At 50.4% G+C, this 23,620-nt stretch overlaps 8 protein-coding genes across 8 annotated transcripts; 1 reads left to right on the top strand and 7 right to left on the bottom strand.

Annotated features, from left to right (window-relative positions):
• Positions 1-769: 769 nt before the first annotated feature.
• Positions 770-5,401, bottom strand: V8C40DRAFT_287188 (SNF2 family N-terminal domain-containing protein). Its single transcript, XM_083222664.1, has 11 exons — positions 3,631-5,401; positions 3,491-3,582; positions 3,242-3,435; positions 2,965-3,188; positions 2,854-2,906; positions 2,720-2,806; positions 2,141-2,651; positions 1,999-2,079; positions 1,655-1,937; positions 1,446-1,597; positions 770-1,374 (listed from the first exon to the last, which is right to left on the bottom strand). Exons 1-11 carry the CDS (start codon positions 4,936-4,938, stop codon positions 982-984), a joined length of 3,378 nt encoding a protein of 1,125 aa, XP_083073742.1. The 5' UTR covers positions 4,939-5,401; the 3' UTR covers positions 770-981.
• Positions 5,402-6,233: 832 nt separating this feature from the next.
• Positions 6,234-6,772, bottom strand: V8C40DRAFT_244307 (RlpA-like double-psi beta-barrel domain-containing protein). Its single transcript, XM_083215623.1, has one exon. It carries the CDS (start codon positions 6,735-6,737, stop codon positions 6,303-6,305), a length of 435 nt encoding a protein of 144 aa, XP_083073741.1. The 5' UTR covers positions 6,738-6,772; the 3' UTR covers positions 6,234-6,302.
• A 3,133-nt stretch (positions 6,773-9,905) lies between these two features.
• V8C40DRAFT_265553 (class I glutamine amidotransferase-like protein) lies at positions 9,906-10,762 on the bottom strand (the record flags this gene model as incomplete). The annotated part of the gene is made up of 2 exons (XM_083219668.1): positions 9,906-10,196; positions 10,256-10,762. 2 exons carry the CDS (start codon positions 10,760-10,762, stop codon positions 9,906-9,908), a joined length of 798 nt encoding a protein of 265 aa, XP_083073740.1.
• A 2,529-nt stretch (positions 10,763-13,291) lies between these two features.
• V8C40DRAFT_215904 (uncharacterized protein) lies at positions 13,292-14,266 on the bottom strand. The gene has a single exon (XM_083212166.1). The coding sequence runs from the start codon at positions 14,122-14,124 to the stop codon at positions 13,540-13,542; it is 585 nt and encodes a 194-aa protein (XP_083073739.1). The 5' UTR covers positions 14,125-14,266; the 3' UTR covers positions 13,292-13,539.
• Positions 14,267-14,394: 128 nt separating this feature from the next.
• On the bottom strand, positions 14,395-15,459 carry V8C40DRAFT_244296 (uncharacterized protein). Its single transcript, XM_083215622.1, has one exon. It carries the CDS (start codon positions 14,838-14,840, stop codon positions 14,409-14,411), a length of 432 nt encoding a protein of 143 aa, XP_083073738.1. The 5' UTR covers positions 14,841-15,459; the 3' UTR covers positions 14,395-14,408.
• On the top strand, positions 15,208-17,616 carry V8C40DRAFT_215925 (uncharacterized protein). The gene is made up of 2 exons (XM_083212167.1): positions 15,208-17,062; positions 17,118-17,616. The coding sequence occupies exons 1-2, from the start codon at positions 15,801-15,803 to the stop codon at positions 17,410-17,412; spliced, it is 1,557 nt and encodes a 518-aa protein (XP_083073737.1). The 5' UTR covers positions 15,208-15,800; the 3' UTR covers positions 17,413-17,616.
• Positions 17,617-18,168: 552 nt separating this feature from the next.
• V8C40DRAFT_244290 (Spc98 family-domain-containing protein) lies at positions 18,169-20,979 on the bottom strand. The gene is made up of 2 exons (XM_083215621.1): positions 20,663-20,979; positions 18,169-20,590 (listed from the first exon to the last, which is right to left on the bottom strand). The coding sequence occupies exon 2, from the start codon at positions 20,570-20,572 to the stop codon at positions 18,308-18,310; it is 2,265 nt and encodes a 754-aa protein (XP_083073736.1). The 5' UTR covers positions 20,573-20,590; positions 20,663-20,979; the 3' UTR covers positions 18,169-18,307.
• A 147-nt stretch (positions 20,980-21,126) lies between these two features.
• Positions 21,127-23,365, bottom strand: V8C40DRAFT_244289 (senescence-associated protein-domain-containing protein). The gene is made up of 3 exons (XM_083215620.1): positions 23,035-23,365; positions 22,302-22,962; positions 21,127-22,234 (listed from the first exon to the last, which is right to left on the bottom strand). The coding sequence occupies exons 1-3, from the start codon at positions 23,050-23,052 to the stop codon at positions 21,279-21,281; spliced, it is 1,635 nt and encodes a 544-aa protein (XP_083073735.1). The 5' UTR covers positions 23,053-23,365; the 3' UTR covers positions 21,127-21,278.
• Positions 23,366-23,620: the final 255 nt, after the last annotated feature.

The following is a 23,620-nucleotide window of genomic DNA, read 5'->3' as shown; positions in this document are numbered from 1 at the left end:
CAGAGGTGAATGCAGGTTTCGAACCATGCAGCCGGCAGGCAGTCTTGCCGGTCTGCCAGTGACCCCAAGTTTCAGGCAGAGATACGAACAGTAATTGCAAATGTCACTGTAGCGTTAGTTTTACAGAAGTCATACGAAGTATCATTTCACCGCTTAGTTGGAATTTTATTGTTGAGTTGCTGGTGGGCAGGATCGACGGCATGCACATAATCTCAACATGGTAAGCTCGTAGAGTGTCTGGTGAGGATGCAGTAATTTGCTCCAATGAGGCAGAATCCATATAAAATTATCGCCAGGTAATCGGTACTGATTGATTGCTTCGTAAATTGCAAGTTATTGAGCAAAGTCTTAATTCTTGCGCGTTTCTCAAGTGCCGCAGCAGAATCTGAATCTCGAAAGACTCTCCGGAGCACTACGTACAAGACAGTACAAAGAGTAACGGACTGGAATCACTTCACCGTATCCAATAAACCACAAGTGCATAAATAGAATGATGTCTGTTGACACATTCACAGTTCGTTGCACGTACCTGGCCCTCGAATCACTGTCTACGACGAGCAATTCCAGCAGTCAGGTGTGAGACATGGCCCAAGAAACTAGACTTTAGATTCAAGCTAGATGAGTGGAAAGCTATTATATCGGTAAACCGTTGCACTATATCGGCCGCATACTAAAGCAAATCATAAAAACGAAGATTCCGAACCCAATCTGAAGCAGCCTCATAATCTCAAACTCCCAGAAGCAAACCGTTCTTTTCTTTGAAACCGCCATCCAGCTCCAGTCCCCCAATAAAATCACCGTCAACCTTCCCAGTTCCCGCTGTCGCGTTCAACCCCGTAACCGATGTCATGTCCTCTTCGAATAAACTCCAAAAATAAAAACCGAGAAAAGTGACGTATGAAAGCAATGTAATATGCTGCTTGTCGCAAATTTGCCAACGCCCCGTAGCTGTAACCCTGCGAAACCAACCCTAGTTTTCCATCATTCAGAGTCTAAATCCGCCATATCAAAGCTCACGCTCTCCTCAGGCGACTCTTCTTTTTTCTTCCGTCTTTTCGACCTTGCCTCCTCACCCTCCTTTTTCTCAAAGATCTGTTCGAGGCGCTTATCATCAACTTCCATACGCTCATGCCCATCATCCTGGAGCATTCTCGCCACCATGGCTTCCTTATCGGTTTGCACCTCGATGACACGATCGTCCATGCTGTGCCTTGTGACGATGCGCACTGAGAATGTCTCCTTCTTCTGGCCCATCCGAGCGACGCGGCTGATGGCCTGCTTCTCGGCCGTCTTATTCCACCAAAGGTCGACGATGATGACGCGATTCGCCACAGTGAGGTTGTGCGACTGGCCACCGCTTTTCATGGTTGAGACCTATTTCACAGAGATGAGTAATAGCCCTTTTCATTATTACGGTGCATTGGATTGAGAAATGCTGAACTCACCATGACCATCGTCTCTGGATCATTATGGAACGCATTCATCGAGTCTTCCTGCTTCTGCTTCTGCATTGCGCCCGAATAGTATACAAATTTAATATTGAGAGTTTGAAGCTGATAGCCCAACATCTTTAATGTGGGGATGAACTGCGTAAAAACTGGTTTCATAATATGTCAGCCAATTAACCCTCGTCTGGGTGCCCTCATACACTTACTGATGATTTTGTCTTGGGGTGCCTCGGTTAGCCAAGTCATTACAACAGCCATCGTAGCTGTCAGTCTTGAACTCGGCGGAGGAACAATCCGCGGGCCACAGGAACTGGCAATGAAAAAAGGTGATTTCTCCATTCTCGCCTGGACTGTTGTTTTGAGTGAATCTCTTCCAATCTCCACATAAGTCCTGTCCTTGTTTGTCTTGGAGGCAAGCTGTGCCAGAGTAATTACTCGTTGGCCAAACAGCAGCTCCTCGCCGCAGCCATCGGCGGAACATTTGATGTGCTTGAGGTCGTAGGTATGATCAGTATGAACAATTGAAGTAACAGAAAATGTGGAAACTCACGCCAGATCGCTCCTCTTCTGACAAGTTGCTCCTCTGTGTCATCAACTCGCCCAAACATTGGCCGCAGTACATATGGCCGCACTATTCAGAAACTCAGTTAGCCGATATGAAAACCCAACAATGGCTAATGAAGATCTCTTACCTGGAAACGAGAGAGATTCAGAGATTCGCAAACACTGCCGCCGCACTTTTGTATATTGACAGTGCGTTGGAGAATCACGAGATCCATGATCTCGCTCATGTCGAAAACCCCGCCCAGGAATGCTTCCTTGCGGACCTTGAGTATGTCGAGGCCCGTTTGGTATTTACCAAGATGTTCTGCCCAATCTTCGTCCTCTTCGAGTTGCTCAATGATCGTCTTCTTTTCGCCCATTGACTTTAAATCCGAAGCCAGCGATCTGAGTTCATCTTCACTGAGGTAGTCCCCCATCAAAAATCTCTCCAGGCAGTATGGATGAGACAGAGCCTGCCGGAGGCGTAACTGCCTTGATGCTTGGATGTTGGGCTCATCGTCGTTTTGATCCGGGTCTTCTTCTGGCTTGACATCTTCCACCTCATATTCATCTCCCTCTTCTTCAAATATCGGCAACTTTGCCTTCTCTTTGCGCTGCTTGTTCTTCTTTTCTCGATCGTTAAAGAATGGTTGTATAGCACTTTGGATGTCAGTACCTCATCCCACATGTAGCAGATACGGGTCCGATATCAGCACCCGCATACGTACTTGCATATCATTTCTTCCTCTCGTGAAATTTCGACATATAGCTCTCGATGAGTCGTCGGTGGAATTTTGAGCTTCTCATCCGCAGTTCTACTGTTGTCAGCTAGTTTCTCATGTGCAGGATGCGAGAGATTCACCTCCGATACATGAGAATGCTGGCGAGGGTGTCAAAGTCGTCGTTTGTGGCATCCTGAATTAAGCACATCTCATTAGTTCCTGTTCAAATACTCCCATTAGAGTGCTCTTACCTCAACGATATAATCATTTTTGAAGACTCGTCGGGTGCCTAGGAACTCGCAGCAGATAAAAGTCGCATACGAGTAAAATTCTGACAGCTTCTTATCAGTTCTCTTATACCTGATTCCATCGTTCTCCGCGAAATTCTTGACCTCACCTATTGGCTTGTTCAGAATAGGAGTGCCGCTCAAGACCCATCGGTGCTTGGCCTGGATGCGGGTACACGCCTCCAAAGCTGTTCAGATTAGAGAAAGGGATCTCTGACTCGGATGAATATTTTGGACTTACTGCGTCCATTCCATCTAGTGATGCCATGGCCCTCGTCTAGAATCACTCTAAACCACTTGATGCGGAGCAAGAGCTGCGCTTTCTTTTTGAACTCTCGTCTAAGCGTATCTCGATCGTCTGCGTATTGATCATGCAGAGCATCCATAATCTTTGCGTCAGGTAAACTATTCCGCACTTGGCCATATGTTGCAAGACTATAGTTCATTAGCCTCTCCAACACTCAAACACCTTTCGGAATGCGCAACTCACACGATCCATTGCTTCTCATACTGCTTCAAGACGTGGTCGCTCTTCTGAGTGTAGATAGTTACACACGAGCTCGCCTCTTCGTGCCAATGTTTCTGCAAATAAATCAGTAAAATATCCAGGTCTTGGCATCAACAACTTACCTTGGCCTCCTCTAGCCATTGGTTCGCAACCTTTCTGTTAGGCACAACAACAAGTGTCGCCTGAGCGGACTTCTGTCGGTCTTTTCTGGGCAGCCTATTAGCTGCAATGCATGCCAAGCTCGTAACAGTTTTGCCCAGTCCCATTTCATCTCCTATAATTCCCCCGTCCGCTTGCCGCGGCGTTTCTTTTTCCCTCTTCACCATCCAAGACAACGCGGTCACCTGGTGATCTTGGAGGGTAGAACGCATCATCTTTGTGAACTTTTTGGACTTCAAAATGTTTTTCCCATCTCTCATTTCTTCCCTCTGATTACCTTCATGTCGGACGCTACACCCCCTAGGGATTCTTGCCCTTGCTTGCTCGGCATCGAATCCAGTTGGTGACTGTTCCTCCTCACTACTGCTCTCATCATATTCTCGTTGATGGTCAGGGACGAATGTCTCGGATCCTTTTCTTCGCTTGTGCGACTTCGAACGTTCGCGAGATTTGGATCGTTTGCGGGAATGCTTGTGTTTGCGCTTCTTTTCGCTCTTTCTGTGAGACTTCTCCGTAGTGTCTACGGCACCAGTAGAGATGGTGGATGGCCCAACATCTCTCATCTCATCACACTTTGATGTTCCAGCATCCGCTTTCGAGGCTCCATCTTGGATTGGTTCCTCGCTTTTAATTTTACTCTGTTCTTCCTGGTTAGGAAGCTCTCTTGGCGAATCATCATTGTTTTGAGCTTGCTGAAGATTCGCCGCGCTATGCTTAGTTGACGACTGTGGAACTGCAACATCGCCATCATTTTGCAGTTCAACTTGGCCAATATTGTCTATATGGCCGATCTTGTCGATTGGTTCTTGAACATTGCTAAGAACCTCTTTCATTCCTTGCGGAAGATCATTCTCTAGTTTCACAATTGCGTCTGAATCGCTTGAGGCTTTAGCCACACCATCTTTATTCTGGTCGTTCTCTGGTAGAGCAGGCTGGGTGGTACCAGCTATGTTTGAACAGACACTTTGCTGGGCAACTGTCTTTGCAACCTCAGATCTCGTCGCTCCTCGGTCGTCGTGATCTAGATTGTTGTTGAGGATGGCTCGCTCTTCTCGTGAAGGCTCACTAACTTCTTGTCTCATGAAACGCGCAAAGCGATTCGGATTCAAAGCAGATTGAGTTTCGGCGTTCTCGTCCGTCTCGGTCTTTACTACACGAGCTGTAGATTTGGTCGATTTCTGCGCCTCACGCTTTGCTTCTCTGCTCTTCTTAGAGCTCTTGTCGCGGGGCTGTCTCACCCCCGATGGGGTTGTTGAGGGTGGCGTAGGCATATCGACGGTGAATAGTTAACTCTTCTCGGAATGAGTTAGCAACAATCATCTTCATGACAGAAAACAAAGGCAAGATACTTTGAACGCGATGAGTGGCTCACGGCCATTGGTAGAATGAAACGAGGTGATGCGAGGCAGAGATCTGCTTCTTCGAACGCTATCAGAGAGAGTTGAAGAAGTCAGAGGATCTCTCAAAGGACAAGAATGGATCGTACAAAAGGGGAGAAAGAAAGGATAATATGGATCACTAAAGAGTAAAAGAGCGCAGATCAATGAGTATGAAGATGATATATGATGAAAAGAATGTGTTGAATCAGGAGTAGTTGAGGAACGAAGGTTGTAGACTTGGACGAAATGTGGGATAGGTAAGAAAGAAGAAGGTTGGAGAAGGGAGAGAGTAGAGAATACGGGGAGGAGAGAGATTGGAAAAGAGAGATGAAAGAAGGTGAGCGAGCAAAGCAAGGCAGAACAGGGCGGTGAGTGTTTGACAGGATATTCGAGTCACTCTACACTTGGTATTCGCTTGACTCTGCAATAAAGAGCACCTGATATCGGCAGCTTGCGGTGACATCTGGCAACCTGCAGCTGGAGCCAGATGGCGTAACTGGTTCTGACTGCATAGGTAAATCAGAACAAATGGGTATAAATTGGCACAAAAAGGAGATAAATAGATACAAAATACAATTCTATGGGGAAGTACGACGCATTGATGAGTTCCATACCAGTTGAGTTCAAAAGATGTATAAACGCCGACTTCCATCATTCAAGTAAAGATCAAAACATCGTCCCGTGTGCACACAAATAAATTGCATTTCAAGTGCTTCCCATTATGACTAGTTATTTCAAAAGGCAGGAAAATAAAAATTTAATGTACAATATATATGAGCATTCAAACGGCTTCTGCTCTCAGCTTCACCACATCTCATTCGCCTCGACTCTCGTTGCAAAAATTTACCTTACTTGGCCTATTCTTGTCTTAAGCATGTATTACCACAATAAAAGTTGAGTTCTACCACTGTTTTATGGAGTCAGCCAATAGACAAATTTGTCTTCAGTAAGAGGTTCAACATGAGACCCAATTTTGCCATATTACGTCCATGGTCTTCGTCAATTCACACCAGGGCATGTCACAACATCCAGCGAATACATCATTTGTCAACAGCGTATATTTACACAAAACCTAAATGGAAGACCATTTATAGATTTGCTTTCATATTAACATCCGCCCTCCCATGCAGGATCATATATATACAAGAATCTCCTGCCGAGAGGGCTCAAAAGTCATAAATATATACATCAGAAAGAGAGTAGAAATATGTACAGGTCGCAGTCTACTCAACCGCAGGCCCCCTCCATCAAACTCCTTAGTTGTTAATGACCCAGCTGAAACCAGGAATGATGCTGCCATCGTTGTCGTGTCCACCAAAGGCCTCCCACAGATCAAGGGTCATATCAATGGAGTTGGTGTTGCTGAGGTTGCGGTCCGCAATAGCAGCCTGGCGAGTAACGCCGTTTCGGGTGAGGGTGATGATCTTGGCACAGAGAGTGTTGTGCTGAGCAGAGCCGTACTGGTCGAAGATATTGGCGGGCATGGCGACGAGGGGCATATCATCGGGGACCTGGCCGGGGAAGTAGGTGGTGAGGCCGCAAGCACCAAATTGGTTGAGAAGGTTGCGAGCGGGAGCTGGGTCTCCGAACATGAAGATGGAGCCGTTGGTGTTTGTGCCAGAGACGGTTGCGGGAGCAGCCGAGGCGGTGGCAGCCAGCACAGAGGCGGCGATGGCAAGGGAGAACTGCATTTTGATTGTAGTGAAGCTTGAGGTTTTGTCTTGAGATGAGTGGTGAGATGAATTGATGGACTGGGCCAGACCACTGCTTTATATACTCGTTTCAATGCCTCCTAAGCTGTGTTTCTAATCCATATAATCAAATATTTCTCGGCTCGTATGCCCCAAGCAACTGCTACTCTACCCCAGCCACGTGTAACCGTTGCATCTTGCCATTAGCTTTGAAAGCACGGGCATGCCGATGTCTTTCTCATGCCTTCAAAAGACATGGATAGATCGGGCGTTGTCCTGGATCTTGGAGCTTCTGCTTTGGTGTCTAGCGCTTAGAGCAGTTCGCACAAAGCGGGCTTGCCTCAAATCCATTTACCTATCCAGATTGCCTAAATTAGAAGTTGTGAGCTCCGCTTATTTTTAGCTGGTATGATGATCTACATCAGCTGATTCTAGGGGAAATCAACTTTTTGCTGCCTGTCAACGGAGAATAAAAGTTTTGACGTGACTCGCCTAAGCAAATGCCGGCATATGGGAAACACAAGCCTTTCAACGGGGAGCATGGCCAACTAGAACAGAAAACAAAGCTACAAGGTCTCTGAATAACTAACAGGATGCAATACGGGCAATGACCGACGGTTCTCACTTTTAGGATTCGTTCAATCTTGGCGAACAACTACCGCGCGTTTCGATTCCAGGCAAGCAATGGATCTAAGACAGGGGTAGCTAGTAAGCACCAGGGGTAAAACAGCTCAATCCATGTCTGCATAGGGCAGGAGGCAAGGTTGCGTGACATTGAACGCATGAAACAATTCTTTCACTGTAAAGTACAGGTACGCGTCGACATTGAGTTTGCTTCTGTCTGTGCGTGCTTACCTAGGTGTAGCGAGTGTCATTTTGTTAGTATTGTGGCTTCTGATCGAGATCTTTAGCATGGGCATTAGTCGATAGGAGTATAGTGTAATACGATTCGCTCATGCTAGCAAAAGTAACGTATGAGATCTTGGCGATTAAAATAACCGTTGAACACTCACTTAGTTGCAAGCTTAAGGGCGTCTCGGCACTCGCGGGTTGTCCGAGTTTACTAGCCGTTGTTCAAGGATATATGAAGGAATCGTGGACCTAGCCTCAAACAGCATCAAAGGAGCACCACTTGCTGCAACACATCGCATTTCTGGACCTAATGTGGCAAGTTTCTTTCTTACTGCTCAAATTCTTGCTGTTTCATTCATTAAACTCCAGATGTCTCTTGTCTCTTACCATTGGCAGCCACAGCCGCTTCCGCTCTCCTCTCATTCTCTACCTATTTAGGTATGTGTACCTTGATGTCAGTATGTGTTCAAACCAACAGCTTACAAGTGATTCCTCATGCCAATCCATCATCTCCACTACCAGTGGTAAATTGTTTGGTAATGAAGAAAGCGACCTGCTCATTTCAGCGGCTTACCCGACTAGAATTTGTTGTCAAGGTGGCTGTGTGAAGCGATTCCGCCCCGAGAGACTGGAAAGCCGAGAAGACCCCTGCTATTATTGCTGCCTATGGGAAGAGAACGATGTGACCATTCATGGAGGTGGCCGGATATCGCTCTTTTCAGGCATTGATGGGGTGTTCCTGTCTACTTTCTCACAACATCATTGACAGGCGAGATAGCATATAAGACAACCGAAATCCCGAGCAGCGAAATCCCGTGCCGTGTGTGAAGTTATCAATTCACCATTTAGGGAAGTTGTAAAGCTTCATGTCATGCCTTGTAAGCTTTCAGTTATATCATATAGAGTAAGACGACGCGCCCTCTGTAGCCAAACATGAAGGAGACGGAAGCAAATGATGGCTTGCCTCAATATAGAAGAAACAGAGTAGGCGAGAGTCAGCCTAGAGTAGTAGACGATACCACATCCTTTGCCTTATGAACTTTGGATGTGGTAAGATTATTAAGCTGGCTCATCATTTCTTTGCTTCACCTATTATACGTTTACATATTGCCTCAGTTTTGTGGGTTAAACGTAGATTCCCAGAAGACTGCTCTATTTCTCTGCGCAAAGAGGTACAACATAGTTTGGTACAAGAAATTGGCAAATTGAATGTAAAACCTCTCTACTTAACCGAAATCTACGGGCTTAGAGCGAGAAAGCTTGATGCATTTCGGCTCTCTGCAATGTAGCGAGCGCTCTTTATCAGAGGGCATTCTAAGTAGCCTCAGCTAAGATTTGATGATTTACCCTAGAGCTGGGTTGAATAGACTAATTTTTTACACTCTAGCTGTAAATAAGATCAATCAATATTGGATGGCAAAATGAATGCATCTAAGCCTTGTGAGCACCGACAATCATCATCAAAATACTCTGTTGGTAGAGTAGACTCGTCGCGAGTAGTTTCTAACAAGTAGTTCCTAAGGGTAACTTCACCGGTCCTCTCTAGACCCTCGTGAAAAGAACTAGTACTATTGCCATTCTTTATTCTATCTATATTCCTAAAGTATTCTCTCTTTATGGGCGCAATGGTGTTGCAGGAATTGACAAGTTCAGCGTACGTTTTGCATTGCTTTGTGGTGGCGGTGGTGTAGAATCCGCATGTGACTTGCAACTACAAATGCAACACCAAATCTGATCTTGTCGGAAGCGGCCGTAGCGGTGTAGATCACCTCCGATCGGCCCTTGATATTCGTCATAAGGCAAGACTCAAATTCTTAGTCTAGCATAGTATTCAGCAATATTTGTTGTTGTGTGATCAAATGCGCTTCGAAAAGATCAACATCTCAATCTCTCAGTCCCCAAGGCAAAACCCGGGGGTCAGAATGCGTCATGTCACCACCTCAATCGTCATTCGCCAAGTTCTTCCAACCCCGAAATGGCGGATGCATGTTTCAGTTTATGCTCTCTGTACGAGGTAACTGCGACTCTGCGTTAGAATATGCAACCCAAGGCAAGCACCGCATGGAAAGTTCCGGGGATGGACGTGAACGTATGAATAGGATTTTAGCCAACTCCCACTGCAGGTGAGAGCTCACCGCACTTTGGCAAATGTGATTCGTCTATAATGGGAAGTAGGAATGCATAAAAGAGTATTTGTACATAAAAAAAATGTGCCAGCCTTGACTCCTACTGCTAATATGGGCACGAGGCAGTCGAATCAGCGCTTGCATATGTGTGCCTCTATTCCACCTCAAGTATCGTGCCTTGTCGCTGTACTTAATCGCCCCTCATGAAGTTGAGAAACGCTTTTGCGATGGTAACGCCGTCATGTTCGATGGGCGTACGTTTCATACCGTCCTCGAACATGTCGTCTGAGAAGATACCAGCCTTGTGTCGGTTGGTGAGAACCTCGGACACAATGTCGCCCGTAAACTCGGGGTGGCCTTGGACGGAGATGTATCGACCAGGGCTGTACATGGCCTGGACTGGGCACATGTCGTTTCCGCCGAGGGGAACGGCACCCTTGGGAAATTCTAGAACAACGTCGCGATGCATCTGATGAATCCGCTGCAAGAAAGGTGCGTGTTAGCGCAAGCAATAGCGAAACGCAGCGACAGGGAGCTCACCATCTTGTCAAGCTGGAAAATGGCCTTGCCCTTGTCGGTCAAGTCAACCTCGGTGACGGCCACCTCCCAGCCCTTATCACTCCTGCCGAGCCGCGCACCCATGGCCCTGCCAATGATTTGGTGGCCAAAGCACACGCCCACGACCTTGATGCGACCGGTGTCGATGGCCTGCCTTGCATACTCCACCAGCTTTAGGATCCAGGGGTCATCCTCATATGCCGTGTGACGCGAGCCAGTAATTAGAACGGCGTCGACGTCGTCCAGCGGCGGGTACGACTGCATGTCTTCCACAATGTTGTGCGCCGTGATTGTGGCCACGTCGGAGAGCTGCCGTGGCGGAACCATGGTTTCCGCCGCCGCCGTCAACAGAGCAGTAAAGACTCCGCGGTAACCACCATATTTGGCGTTTGTGATGGGCTGCGGCGTGTCGGCCTCGAGGATGAGCAGCCGGAGACGCTGGGGGGAGCCGGATGCGGGCCCGGAGCCGGAGATGGCATCGGCCGTCATCTTCGGGGGACAAGCTTGGACGGACCGGGGCGGAGATGTTCGCTTAGAGCCAGAGCCAGTAGCAGAGCAGAGAGTCTGGACTCGAGGGGGAAGAAGCGTTTATTGGAGGGCAGAGTTGGGCGATGGAGATGCGTCAAGCCAGAGCGACAAAGCTGACGGCAAAACGGATGAAGGAGATACGAAGAGGGGTCCAGGCCAACTAGCATCCGGACCGCGATAATGGCTTGGGCCTTGGGTTTCCGAATCGTGGAGCATCGTGGAGCATCGTGGAGTATCGCGGCCGATAGCGGGGAGTTTGCAAAGAGAGACAGCGATTAGACGGTGTAGGGGTTCGGAGGTGGCGGCCAGGGGGGAATATTATTCCGGACGTAGAGGCGAATCGGGTGTCGAGATTGAAGCCTGGTACCTGAAAATAGCGTTGCAGAGGCTCACAGACTGGCCAATGGCAGCTTGTCGCGTGTTTGAGTGGACGTCGAGTATGTACGGTGATACTAGCTTGTAAGATGCCCGCATGAGCATGAGAGCATGAAGCATGAAGCAAGGAGCAGGAGCACGAGGGAGCACGAGGGAGCACGAGGGAGCACGAGGGAGCACGAGGGCGCGGAACCAAGGTGACACAAGCACTAACACGAGCACCACCAGCATGTGAGTGAGGGAACAAGGCAATGCGGCTATCCGAAAGACGGCATATCATGTCTGGGTGATACATACAGCAAGGTAAGGTAAGGTAGTACATACATACAAGCACATGCTACGAGTCAACAGCGTCGTCGGTGTCTGGCAGTTGTTGAGCAGCACTCCATGTCCGTCCAGGTTCTCGGAGCCGCCATCGATGCTGCTTCCCGTGGTTGTAGTTGTAGCCCCTGTACTGTATGAGAGCTCCGTAATCGAGGAAACGTTGAATCCAATAGTCAGTCCACAGTGAATGATGGAATGAATGAATGGTTCCGTTCCGTGTTCTAGAAGCAAACCGTCAGTTGCAGTGCTAAATTAGGAGACGGGCGATTGGATGGATCATCACACGATTACACGCAAATCGTAGGAGGTACTCGTTACTTGTGCTGTCCCATCATTTCCTCCTTTCTCCCTGCTCTCGCCTTCCCCATCTCATGTACGTGTACCTGCACTTTGCTGCCTCACCTGTGACATCACTGACCGAGGCCCAAAGTTGCTATCGATAACCATCGGGCATGGCAGCAGCAATTGATACCTAGGGAAGCTGCAACCTCCATGCACTGCATATTGCTCAATCTCCTGATTCTGTCGCCTGCATCTTCTTCTTTTCCTCTCCTCACTTCTCACTTCTCTGCGTGTCTCGTACAATTAATTATTACCACTCCATCTCGCTACCGGTCGTGTACACATGGCAGGCGAAATCCAAGTTCTCTGCCGTCCTCGGTCTCTAAAACGACTCGATAGACGGCATTATCGCGAGGTCATCTGTCTTCCCCCTCCCTGCAGTGCAACATGTAATTATGCGGGGTGCGTGTGTGGTTGGACTCTGAAAGCCATGTCCCCCACATGAGGTCTATCAAAAACGGCTGATGGCAGACGACTTATGCTTGATCCATTTGGTGGCAAATCGCGGTGAAAAGAAGAGGCAAAAAAAGAAAAGAAGCTTGCCGTACATGCCGCGACATGAATCCAAAGCCAAAGCCATGACAGACCTCGGTATGTCTTTACGAGAGCGTCACGCGGTGGCCAATTTCTATGCTCTGGTGCTGGCTGCTGTCGATTATCTCAGCACAGCGGGAATACCTACTGGACTATTGCCTGGAAGGATTGGACGAAAAGCGCAGAGCCTGGCGGGCTAAAGGCCAAGCCGTCGCATCGTCTGCCGGCCAGCTCGTGTCCAAGGCACGACTCGCAAGTGGCGTGAAATGGACGAATGGATGGCCGACACACACCACGCTGGCACCACAGGCTATTGATGCAACTCTCGTCGCTCTTATCGAGCCAACTGGATATTCACCTGGATAATGTCCTCGTCGTCGCTGGTGGCGGCGGGCTGGCAGCTGGACGTATCCGAGCCCTTCATGCCGTTACATTTCTCTCTTGTACGATAATCAATGGGGGGACATCAGCATTGGGAATGCCTGCATTGGCTCCTGTGCAGCTCAATCAACTGATTCTTGCGCAAAATGACGGGCGAATGAGGCCGGCAGAGGATAAAAGCAACCGCGCAGCATCGCAGATTTTTTGCAAGCTTGTGATAGGCAAGGCTGAGGGCCTGATTACTGCTCAGCATCAGGAAAAGCCAATTGCCCATTGCCATTGGTGATTATTTCGCGATATAGAATGCTACCCTGATGGATGCTCGTTTTTTCTCTCATCTTCTTCCCGAGCAGGCAGGCCAATGATACGGTGACTCGTAGGTCGAAGAATTATGCAGCCGCAAATGCATGCATCTTAGACCACAGTGCAAATGCAAATCGAAATCTGCATTGTTGGGCCTCGTGCGTGTCATCCGCCAGTGATGAATGAGGAAGAGACAACAAACACCACACGGGGACGAATAATGCACATGTCCCAAGCCAAGCCAAGGGTGCTTGCTATTTTCCGAGAGACACGCTCAAGCGAGCGAGTGGCCTGGCAGTCTTTGCCTGAAGGTTGGGCAGCCATGGCGGCCCCATCGATCGTACCGATGCGGATTTGCTGTTCGCTCAATCCATCTAGCTGCAGCCACAAACTGCTGATGTGTCAACGGCAAGCTTCTTATCCTTTGGGCTCTCGTCCAATCAGCCTGCCAGCGCATTTCGGTAGCAGCCAGCCTGGGTTTAGAGCGCCGCTCCGGCGGTGACTTGTTCACTCTGGTGCCACCCAAGCGCCCACTGGCAGATCCAGCGCCAAGCACCAGGTGTCCAGGGGAACAGGTCTCTGTCATCACGAGAGAGAGCGAAGCGTTGGAGAGAGGGGGGACAAGGAGACAGAGGCGGGCGCTGGCTAGCGATGGTGCCGACTATCAGTGTACGATTACAGTACTCGTACCATGTATACGCAGCAGTGCTATTTTCAGTGAGGCGGCGCTCCCGGTACCGAGAGGCTGGCAAGGACGTGTGACTCTCTTGGGGCGCTGTCTCGTGCGCTGTTGCGCGTACTGTACTTGTACGAGTAGAGCCTGGTGTCTCAGACAGGGCCAGGGACTGTTGGCTTACAGCTGGGACCACTATCATGGCCTTGTCAAGTCGACCATGACTGCACCGATCCTCCAGGCGATGATGAATCTTTGGGCTTTGCACATGGTCATTCAGCGGCCATATGGGGTTTGCCGACGGTGAGAGCCCAAGATTTGCGCAGTACATGGCCGAAAGCGAGGAGAGCATCTTGCGACTTCTCCTTTGTTTCTTCGTCAATTTCATCATCTGCGCAGACGAACTAGCGTATGGGACAGGTGAGAGTTACGAGCTGGTAGCTGAAGTCCTCTCCATCTCCATCTCCATCGTGGTCGGTTGCTCGCCACGTAGCAGAGCGGGAAGCCAACCGGGGGTTACAGGTATTGTTACTCGCGAACCGGGCACTATCGGAAACGACAAGCAGCAAAATGCTACAGGGACATCGGGCGAGCAAGCCAAGGCCAAAGGAGAAATGGCATGGGAATAAACCATTGAAAAAAATGCAGAATAAATGAAACAGCATGGATAAAATTTTATTTCTCGGCATAGCATATCGCTGCTGACGCCTCGCATACATGATACAGCTGCTCCAACCAACACTGGCGGAGCACTATGGTGTCATCGATCTCATATGTGTCAGAACGCTGTGGACGCATCTCAGGGTGGTGGGCTCTGAGAGGTCCTAGAAAGCGCCGCGGCAACAGGGATGGACATCGCGAACGAAGCAAAAATGATTTACCCCAACCACAGGCTCCATCTCTTTCTTTACGATGCGCCGAAACAGCTCCCCGGGCTATTCTTTGTACGGCATGTAAGAGGGGAAACATGCACTCAACTCGGTCTTTGATGCAGATGTGCCATGTCCGGACGGCCCTTGGGGATGTTGGTTTTCCAGGAGTTGCAGGTCTCTGAGAGCCCAAAACCCAAGGCTCTAAGCTCCTGCATCGTGCAGCCGCGGCCGCCATTGGACACTGGAGCGAAAAGAGAAGCCTAGAGGCCGACTTACAGAGGAGGGGGATCCATCGATATGCGCGAGCTAGGGTCTTCCATTAGACTTGAACACGCGGCTGTCGACTTTGCGGCTGCGGCCCATTGCGCTGGCGTCCCCTTCACTGCCCAGGCCCCTTCTTGGACCCGTTGCCCACAGGCCAGGGCGAATTGGAGCCTCTGTTTGGAGTGAAAATTCTGCTCTTCTCCTTGCTGGTGCTTGACCAAGCGCACACTCCCCCGTATTTTGCCAGCAAGCCGGTATTGGGCCACTGGCCTTACACACAGCCCCCGGCGGGCACTTGGACTCTACCCGGTTCACACGCCCCTGTCCCATTAACCACCTCCATGTTTTGTTCCCTCCTCTGGGCTTGCATGCCTTGCTGTATCTCTCATTTGGCCCAAAGGCCTGCATGCCGAACACAGTAAAGAGTCGAGAGTGGCTTGCCGCCTAATAGATCCGCTAGAATGCACGAGTGACTGGCGCATCCGAAGTGTGAGATGACATAACGGAGGGGGTCGAGTCTTTGCACATATATCACACCACGGGTGCGATCATGATCTTACGCTTGGAAGACTCTCGACTCTATAGCTCGATATAGCACTTTTACTTTGACCAAAACACACGCATTCTGCACTCTAATGACGTCCCTTGCCGTCTACATTCCGAAAACTCGATAGAGCTTGCAGCTTATGTGCACAATTGCATGATTGGGTCGCCGTCGCATTTGTCATTAGTTTGTGCTCTTGATATAAACCGACACCGACTCTCACCAAGGACAAGACCCCAATTCACTAACACCTACACCTACCTCTGTCTTATATAACACATCAACAACTACAACCACTTTACATCAGACAAAGACACTTTGATAACAACCTTTATCAATTCTCAATCCAGCTACTTCAAACCCTTTATCGCTCAGCTATTAACAGCAATGGCCGTCCCTTCAAGGCGACAGGCTCGCGCGGCGTCAAGGGCTAGCAGGACTACGGCCTCTAGCATGGCTCGTAGTAGGAATTCCACAACAGCTTCAAGTCGCTACTATGCGTCAAGTCGTCAACACGATCAGACTTCCAGCTACGTGTCTGGTTCCTACTACGACGACTCTCGTCACTCATCGAGGGATACCTGGGAGCGCGATACTTGGGAAGACCTGCCCCAATCCATCGTTGACACTGGTTCAGACTCGTCTTCATCCGTCTACACATACGACTCTGCCTACTCAGACGACAGGTCTTCAGAGTCTCACCACGACTCGGACAGTGACAAGAAGGATGCTGAGGGAGACAACTGCGCCGTATCGGGTATTCCTCCTTCTACGCTGCCTCCATACAACTGCATGCCAGTGCCCGAAATCTCAGTCCGATCTTCAGATCCCGAGACGTTTGCGCATCTCTTCCCGTCAATGGACCGTCTGACTATCCGACATGACGATCGAACCGCCGATGGTAACATGAACCTCCGCGTCGACGCCATTGTGCCGGATAACTCATCCCGTCGTCGCCGTGCTGTTGCCATCCAGCTCTTCCATCTGCGCATGCATGATCTTGCCAAGCGAGAATTCTCCCTGCGACGATACTGCCGCGACTCTGGCCGCGAGGTTTGCAACTCCAAGGGTGCCAATCCCCTCCTTGAGCGACCAGCAACCTCTTCCTCATCCTCGCTCTCACGCTCCGTCACCAGTGCCCTGCGCTCGGTCAAGACCTCATTCCGCCGATCTAGCGGCGCCTCTGCCGAAAAGGCTGCTGCTATGGCTACTACTCCCAACCCTCGTCGCCCTTCAATCGGCAGCAACAACTCTTGGGGCTGCGGCGGCTCCATCTACTCTGAGGATGTGGCTGGTTCCGACTCGGACGAGCCCAAGCTCCCCTCGGCCCGACCCATCCCGCTCAACACGCTCAAGCTGGAGTTCAGCAACTACGCCCGCGTGGACATTGTGCGTCGCCCAGGCAAGCAGTACGACTTTCAGTGGTGGGGACACACCTACGCCTGGCGCCGTGTTATGGACAAGGCGCTTGGAAAGGCCGCGTTCCATCTGATTCGTGACAAGGAGACGGAGCCTGTGGCGGTTATTACCCCGGAAGGCCGGGCCCCAAACCAGGTCGAGGCTGACCAGGCTGCGGGCAACTGGATTCCCCCCTGCTACATGTGGATCAACGACAGCTCTATCATTGAGGCTCTTACTGACGTAGCTGAGTAAGTTATTGCCCTCCTACTACATACATCTTGCTGTTTCTAACCTGATTTCTAGTGTCATCATCGCTACCGGCCTCATTGCTGTTGTTGACGACTCCATTCTCAGCCGCTGGCCTCCGGCTAAGAAGGCTGGCACTTACACCCGTCCCGTCACCCCAGCTCGGCCTCACACGGCTCCTGGAGCGACTGCCACAGCCACCACCGCTCCTTCTACCGCCGTTGTGAGCAAGAATATCACTGTTTCGGTCCCACAGCCCCGAACAAAGGCTCTTGTCCACGGCCTATTGAACAAAGCCCATGCGCTTGGCCCACTGCGAAACCTCAGGGGACACACTGTCCTGGCTTATTAAAGCGTGCCATTGCAAACCACATCGACAGATTTTTTCTTATAAACACAGAAACAGACACAGACACAGACACATCGCATTCTATAAAAACACAACAAACTCTATACGACTCAGAAAATCTTGAATAACACGACAAACACACATAAACACAAACCACAATATCACAATATCATGAAACACGACTTACGAAACACTATAGAATAAAGCGATGGGACGCACTCATCCGTCCAGTCTCTACCTCACACTCATTTGACCTTTCATTTGTCTTGCATTTTCCTTTGTATAACACATCACGACCGGAAAGATAAAAGGATTTTTTTATGAACATGTCATGACATTAGCGAGCGTCTGCATTTTTTTGGAATTTGAAATTGGAATTTTGAGGTGACTTTTGAACATGAAGCGCAACCTTCATGACGACGAGCGAGAGAACAAAAAAAGGGATTTGCATAATTTGCATGGGAAAGGGATATATAACGGGATACATTTACATACACATATACATTGCTGGCGCTTGGGAACTCTTTTTGCTTTTTTTTCTCCTTCTTCTTCACTTTTAATCACAAACTCCCCCTTTGCGATTATTTGAGCGCCGAGAGATTGTTGCACTGTTTCTTTTTGGGATATGGATTTGGATATGACTTTGATATGACGGCATTTGGATATAGCGTATATAAATAAGGCACACATAGATAGATTGGCTGGGATCATTTTGATCTTTTTTTGGGCCCCCATGAATTGAGAATGAAATCATTTGGCTCCATTTTGATGGCTTCTTTTTTTGTGTCCTTCTATTGAGTGAATTTGATATGAGAATACTACTACAACGCCTAGCATAATAACCAATACCTAACGAGATGACGCCAGTCTCCAAGATGAATAAACCACATACTTCTTTCTATATATACTCTCCCTGAGTTGTAATCCACGTTCCAAAGTCCAGCTTCATCAATAGACGATTAATCCCTCCAACCCTCACAGGAACATACTTCTCCCCATCGCCGTACTCCTCATGCCCATCCTCCGTGCCATCAAGGCCCTCCCACCGCGCGAGAAACTCGACGTCGCCTTCGAGCGCCCGCAGCGCAGCAATGACGTCTTCTATGCCCCGCTGGATCTTGTCCTCTACGCCCCGTATGAGCGCCATAGTATGCTGTTCTTCGCGATTGAGATCGGTGGAGGAGTCGAGCACGCCGGCGTCGGTCTCGAGGTCGATGGAGGTGAATATGGAGTGTAGTCTCTGAATATGCGTGACGAGATGGTCGATGTGGTTGAGAAGCGTGTAGAGGAGGTTCGTGAAGGTGGGTTGTGTAAGAAGCAGACGGTGAACAAGCGTACGAAGATACAGAGAGTGTGCTGTAGTGAGGGTTTGCGGATCAGGAGCAGGACGAGCGAGGATTTTAGATACGTCGTTTGGATTCGCGGCGTTGCTGGAGGAGCTGGGTCTCCAGTCCATCGTCGCTGTGCTGTGCTTGGCAGAGTGTGCGGCTGGCGTTGCGGCGCCGGAGCGACCGCCCTCTCGCCGTCGTTCTTTTCCTGTTAACCAGGTGAGGAAGCCTTCCCAGAGACCCTCGACGATTTCTGTTTGAAAGTATGCCTCTGTTTCGCCGAGGAAGAAGATGGCTGCGCTGGCGGTTGTCCAGGAGCTTCGGAGGGCTGCTGATCGGGCTGACCACCGCTCTCGGAGGATGCCAGCGTATTCGGTTGCTCCACGGGGTGCAGGATGATGTCGTCGTAGAGAAGTGATTTTCCATAGGTCGGTGAGGCGGATGTGGGCTCGACGCATGGACATGAGGTAAGAGTTAATGCAGGAGTAGAGTTGGAGGTCGGAGGGTGAGATGACCATGTCGAGGGGGGATGGCAGCTGAATGGACAGGGTGACGGGCGTTGAAAATAGTAAATTTCGAAAGGGTGATGAGGCGAGCAGCTTGGCTTCCTCGGCATTGAGGCCTGGACTGACGTTGACGGGCGTGAGGCTGGCCTTGGTGAGGTGTAGCCGAAGTAAATCTCTTGCGAGTTCTAGCAGCTCGTCTTCTTCTACTTGGTTCCGCTGCATGGCTACCAGGACGGCCCAGGTCCTTGCCAAAACGGCAGAGACTTCTCCGTCTTTGACGGTAACGTTTTTCACGCCGTCTTTGCTCTCATGCGCTAGATTGCCGGCTCTTCTCCAGCGATTTCGGATCCTGTCGTCTGCCTCCTGCGTCAAGGCCATGGCAAACTCTCCCCTCCCCAGCAGGAAGAATTCTCGGAGCAGCTGCAATGTCTCGATGACTTTGGCTGTGGGTAAGATCTTTTGGAGGGTATTTTGTGAAAGTGATAGTCGAATGGAAACGATGGTTCTCGCGAATGTTGCGCCGTTGACGGGGAAAGACAGACTGGCCAGCTCTTGGAGTTTTGTCGAGAGATGATCTAATCCTCCCATGCCCGAATCGACTGTTGCTCGGACACGCGTGTGATTGAGTGATTTGCCGATGAAGAGCATCGATGTCGCTGTAGCTGGTGTGACGAATCCCGGCAGAAGTTCTGGTTCATAGATGTACTCGGCAGTCCCGTCCACCTTTTGGATAAAAAAGTCGTTGCCTCCTAGGTTCGGCAGTCTCCCATAAAGAACCCAAGCCGACACCTGTTTCAGCCATGCAGTCTCTGCCACCGTTACCAAGCTCATCGCCGCCTCTTCAACGTCCCGATAACCGCTCTGCAGCTCAGTCCGCAGGCGGTTCATGATTTGAGAACCGCGACAGGGACCCTTTTCATCTTTGAGCATCATGAACTGAACAATATCCCAGAGCCATTCAAAGCGCCTCGTCCATTGCGTAAACTCTCCCATCACAGCCGTCAGAGGTACGATGTTGTATTCGCCCACTAGCTCCGGGTCCTCCTTCAGTATGCTCTCCTCTACCTCCAATATCTTGCGCTGAAAGGCAGACAGGTGGATCGACTGTATCGCCGTGCCCACGGCCCTGCATATCGGCGACGGGTGAGAACCCGCAGTCTGGCCGGCGTACTTGATGAGCTTGATGTGGATGTCGCTGAGATGCGCCGCCGAGGCTAGTAGCTGGCGTTCCGAAGGCGTGACGCCGGACACCGGGCTCGAGTCGGCAGCTCCGGCTCGGAGGAGAGGCGACGGATGCCCCGAGAGAGAGAGGAGGATTTCGTGGAGCATGGCTCGGGCTGCAAAGATCTGGGAGATGCGAAAAGTCAGGGTCAGGCGTCAGAGCTATGAGAGGTCGAGCATTCCGTGCTGGTGACGGACCTCTTGCTGGCTTTTCTGGCCTTGAGCGAGTCGCTGATGCGCTGAACGATAAGAATAACGACGCCCAGGAGCTCGAATCGGCACATTGGTTGTTTTGCCGCCAATCTTTTGGATCGCGGGACACGGTGCAGTTGGTGGGGTCAAGGAGGACGAGGGTCAAGCAAACGAAGCATTCGAGCTGCGAATTGACATCGCAGGCGGTGAGTTTCGGAATTTGAAGCTCAGTATTATTCGTTCAGAGCCGGAGAATCCGTGATTTTTGCATGGCGAAGGAGAGGACGTTGGTGGGAGAGGAAAAGCGCCTCTTTGACGCGTTTGGTTAAACTGATAGTTCTAGAAGCTATCTAGAGCTGGTGGAATTGTGCCGTCATCGCCTGTCCGCGTGCGCACGTGATCCTCATTCTTTGGCGCAAAGTTCATGGCAAGTTGTCGCAAGTATCAATCAATCATGAGAGCAGCAACTCTTGATGGTCCCAACATGTCAAAAATCGTATTTGCTTATATCATATTACAAAATAACATTCGAAATGCACTACTAGGTAGGTGGTCATCACTCATATCAGTGGTATCAATGTACATCACCAGTCATACACATCCTCCAACACACTCAGACACATCACCAGGCCGGCTTCTTCCCCTCCCTAACCCCTTTTGCGTCCCAATCATTGCTCCCTGGGATATTGATTTCGCCGCCGTATGTGTTGTGTATTGTGCTGGAATCGCCATTGCCATTGCCTTTGCTATTGCCATTTCCGTTACCTCTCCCATTGCCGTTGCCGTTGCCGTTGCCTCTTCCACTGCCGTTGCCGTGGCCGTTACCATTGCCTCCAGAGACAAGGGCTGCGTCGGACCCGTTGTCGCCGCCGACAATGATTTGACCGCCTCCCTTGACCTTGCCGACAACCATGCCCTTGGCAACGCTCTTGAGAATGGCGCGACGAGAAACACCGGTAACGTCGATGTAAACGAGTCCGACGTTTTTGAACCCGGCTCCAAGGTTTCTGGACAGCTCACCCGCCTCAGGGCCCCAGCGGTGGCCAACGACCGTCGACATGCTCGATGTCGTGCCGGTAAGCAAAGTCCGTCCAGCATGCTCCATGCCGTCGACGACCGTGTTGAAGGCCATCAAGCTCTTGTTGAGCACGCCCGGCTTGTAAGTCTCGATAACATTACCCTCCTTATCGTATCCTCGAGCCCGGCCATCCTTGCGCTTGGACATGCCAGCACCGAAATTCTGAGCAAACTGATTGATGGAACCAATGGTCTGGGCCGACAAGGTGGCAACCTTGGTGGAATATTGGTTGATACGGCGTATATGTTCGTGAGTCGTGGGGGCGAATGTCATCGGCTTTGCAGCAGGCTTCATGCTCTTGGTCAAGTTGTCGGCTTGGTTCTGCATCACTTTTGCGACATAGTCGGACGTGGTGATGAGCAGCCGTGATGCCTTCGATGCTGACGAGACAATAGTTGATGTTCTGTATGCGGGGTGCATAGTATCTTCGATGTAGTCGTAGGCGGGCTGAACGGAGATGTTGTGGCTGCCATCGGCGGGAAGAATAATTTCGACGGGTTCTGTGGACGAAATATGTGAGCTTCTGGCAACAGCGGACTTTGGGGGATGACAGGAAAATATGCTTACCTTTGGAGCCGGGTTTGATGGCACCGTCTTCGACCACATTGAAGCCGTCGCTCAGCTCTCCCATAACGCTGCCATCCTCTTCGTCAACCAACACGATGCGTCCGGCAACGTGCGAGCTATGGCTGCCCTGGGCATAACCTTCACCGGGCTCAAAGTTGGCCGGGTTGTAAGCGGGTGGTTCATCTCTGCCAGCCTCTCTTGCCTTTGCTCTGGCAGCATCAGATGGTTTGCGTTCGCTAGGTCTGCGGGGCTTTTCCGGAGGGGGAGCTGGCGCTCTCTCGAGGAATGCGGTGCACTGCGCAAGAATGGTCTCAAAGGTGTCGACGTCCTCCTGCACGCCAGGCCTGCTTCCGACGACGGGGAATTCTAGGCGTGTGAATGCGCCGTTGCCGGGGCCGAGATCCCATCGCGGAATCAGATAGCTGCTGGGGGGCTGGTGGTAGATTTGCGTGGTCGCGGGAAGTGGGAGATCGAGCTCGGGGGGGAGATGAAGGTGAAGATAGAAGTCTTGCTCTCCGTTGCCGATTTCAGCAAAGCCAGACGAGGTTGGCACCATGAGCAGCGATAGGGTCTGGGGCCCTGAGGGCGTTAGAGACTGCTCGGTGCCATTTGCAATGTGGTAAGCCTTGATGCCCTCGACCGAGTAGAGCAGCTTCGGATCCTGGCGAGATTGTGAGTTAGTTGAGGGTTCCGAAGGATAAGACATGGAGAAAAGAGAAGGACTGCTACGAACATTGTGTCCAGAGGCCATGATGATGATGGCGAAGATAAAGATGTATTAGAGGGTACAAGCAAACAGGATAAGCAAGGCGTAGATGCTTGCGGATGTTGATAGGATGAAGAATTAATGTACAGGCGATGCGATGCGATGCAACGCAATCAAATCGCGGGGTTGTTTGCAGTGGTTCGTCGGCGGGGCTGTCGGTGCTTTAGATCATTCCAGTGCATGCAGCAGCTGATGAAGCGCTGGAAGAGGATTTAACTGAACAGCACAGGGCAGTCAGATGTCAATATGTTGCAAAGAAGAGACAGAAGCAGAAGCTCAACTGCGCAAAGAAATCCCCCGTGCCGCCACCACAAAAGCCATTAAATAGCATCATGGTGATATCCTCCTTTATTCTTAGAAAACAGGCGCCCGTCACATGCAAACGTCATCACGGCGTCTCTTGGTTGGCCGTGCAAGCGCCAGTTTGGTGACGCCTCTGATGCGGGCTGCGTCATTCATTGGCCACAGTCGCCACCAGGCACAAGGGCGGTGCGCTAATTTAAGCTTCTACAGGCGCCGTTGCTTATTTAGCGGCAAACTGGGGGGGAGCTTC

This window comes from Trichoderma camerunense (assembly GCF_050948025.1).
Source record: "Trichoderma camerunense strain CBS 138272 chromosome Unknown V8C40scaffold_8, whole genome shotgun sequence".
Classification (NCBI taxonomy): domain Eukaryota; kingdom Fungi; phylum Ascomycota; class Sordariomycetes; order Hypocreales; family Hypocreaceae; genus Trichoderma; species Trichoderma camerunense.
The sequence above is the reverse complement of the archived record's forward strand: the minus strand, read 5'-3'. Positions and strand labels throughout refer to the sequence as shown.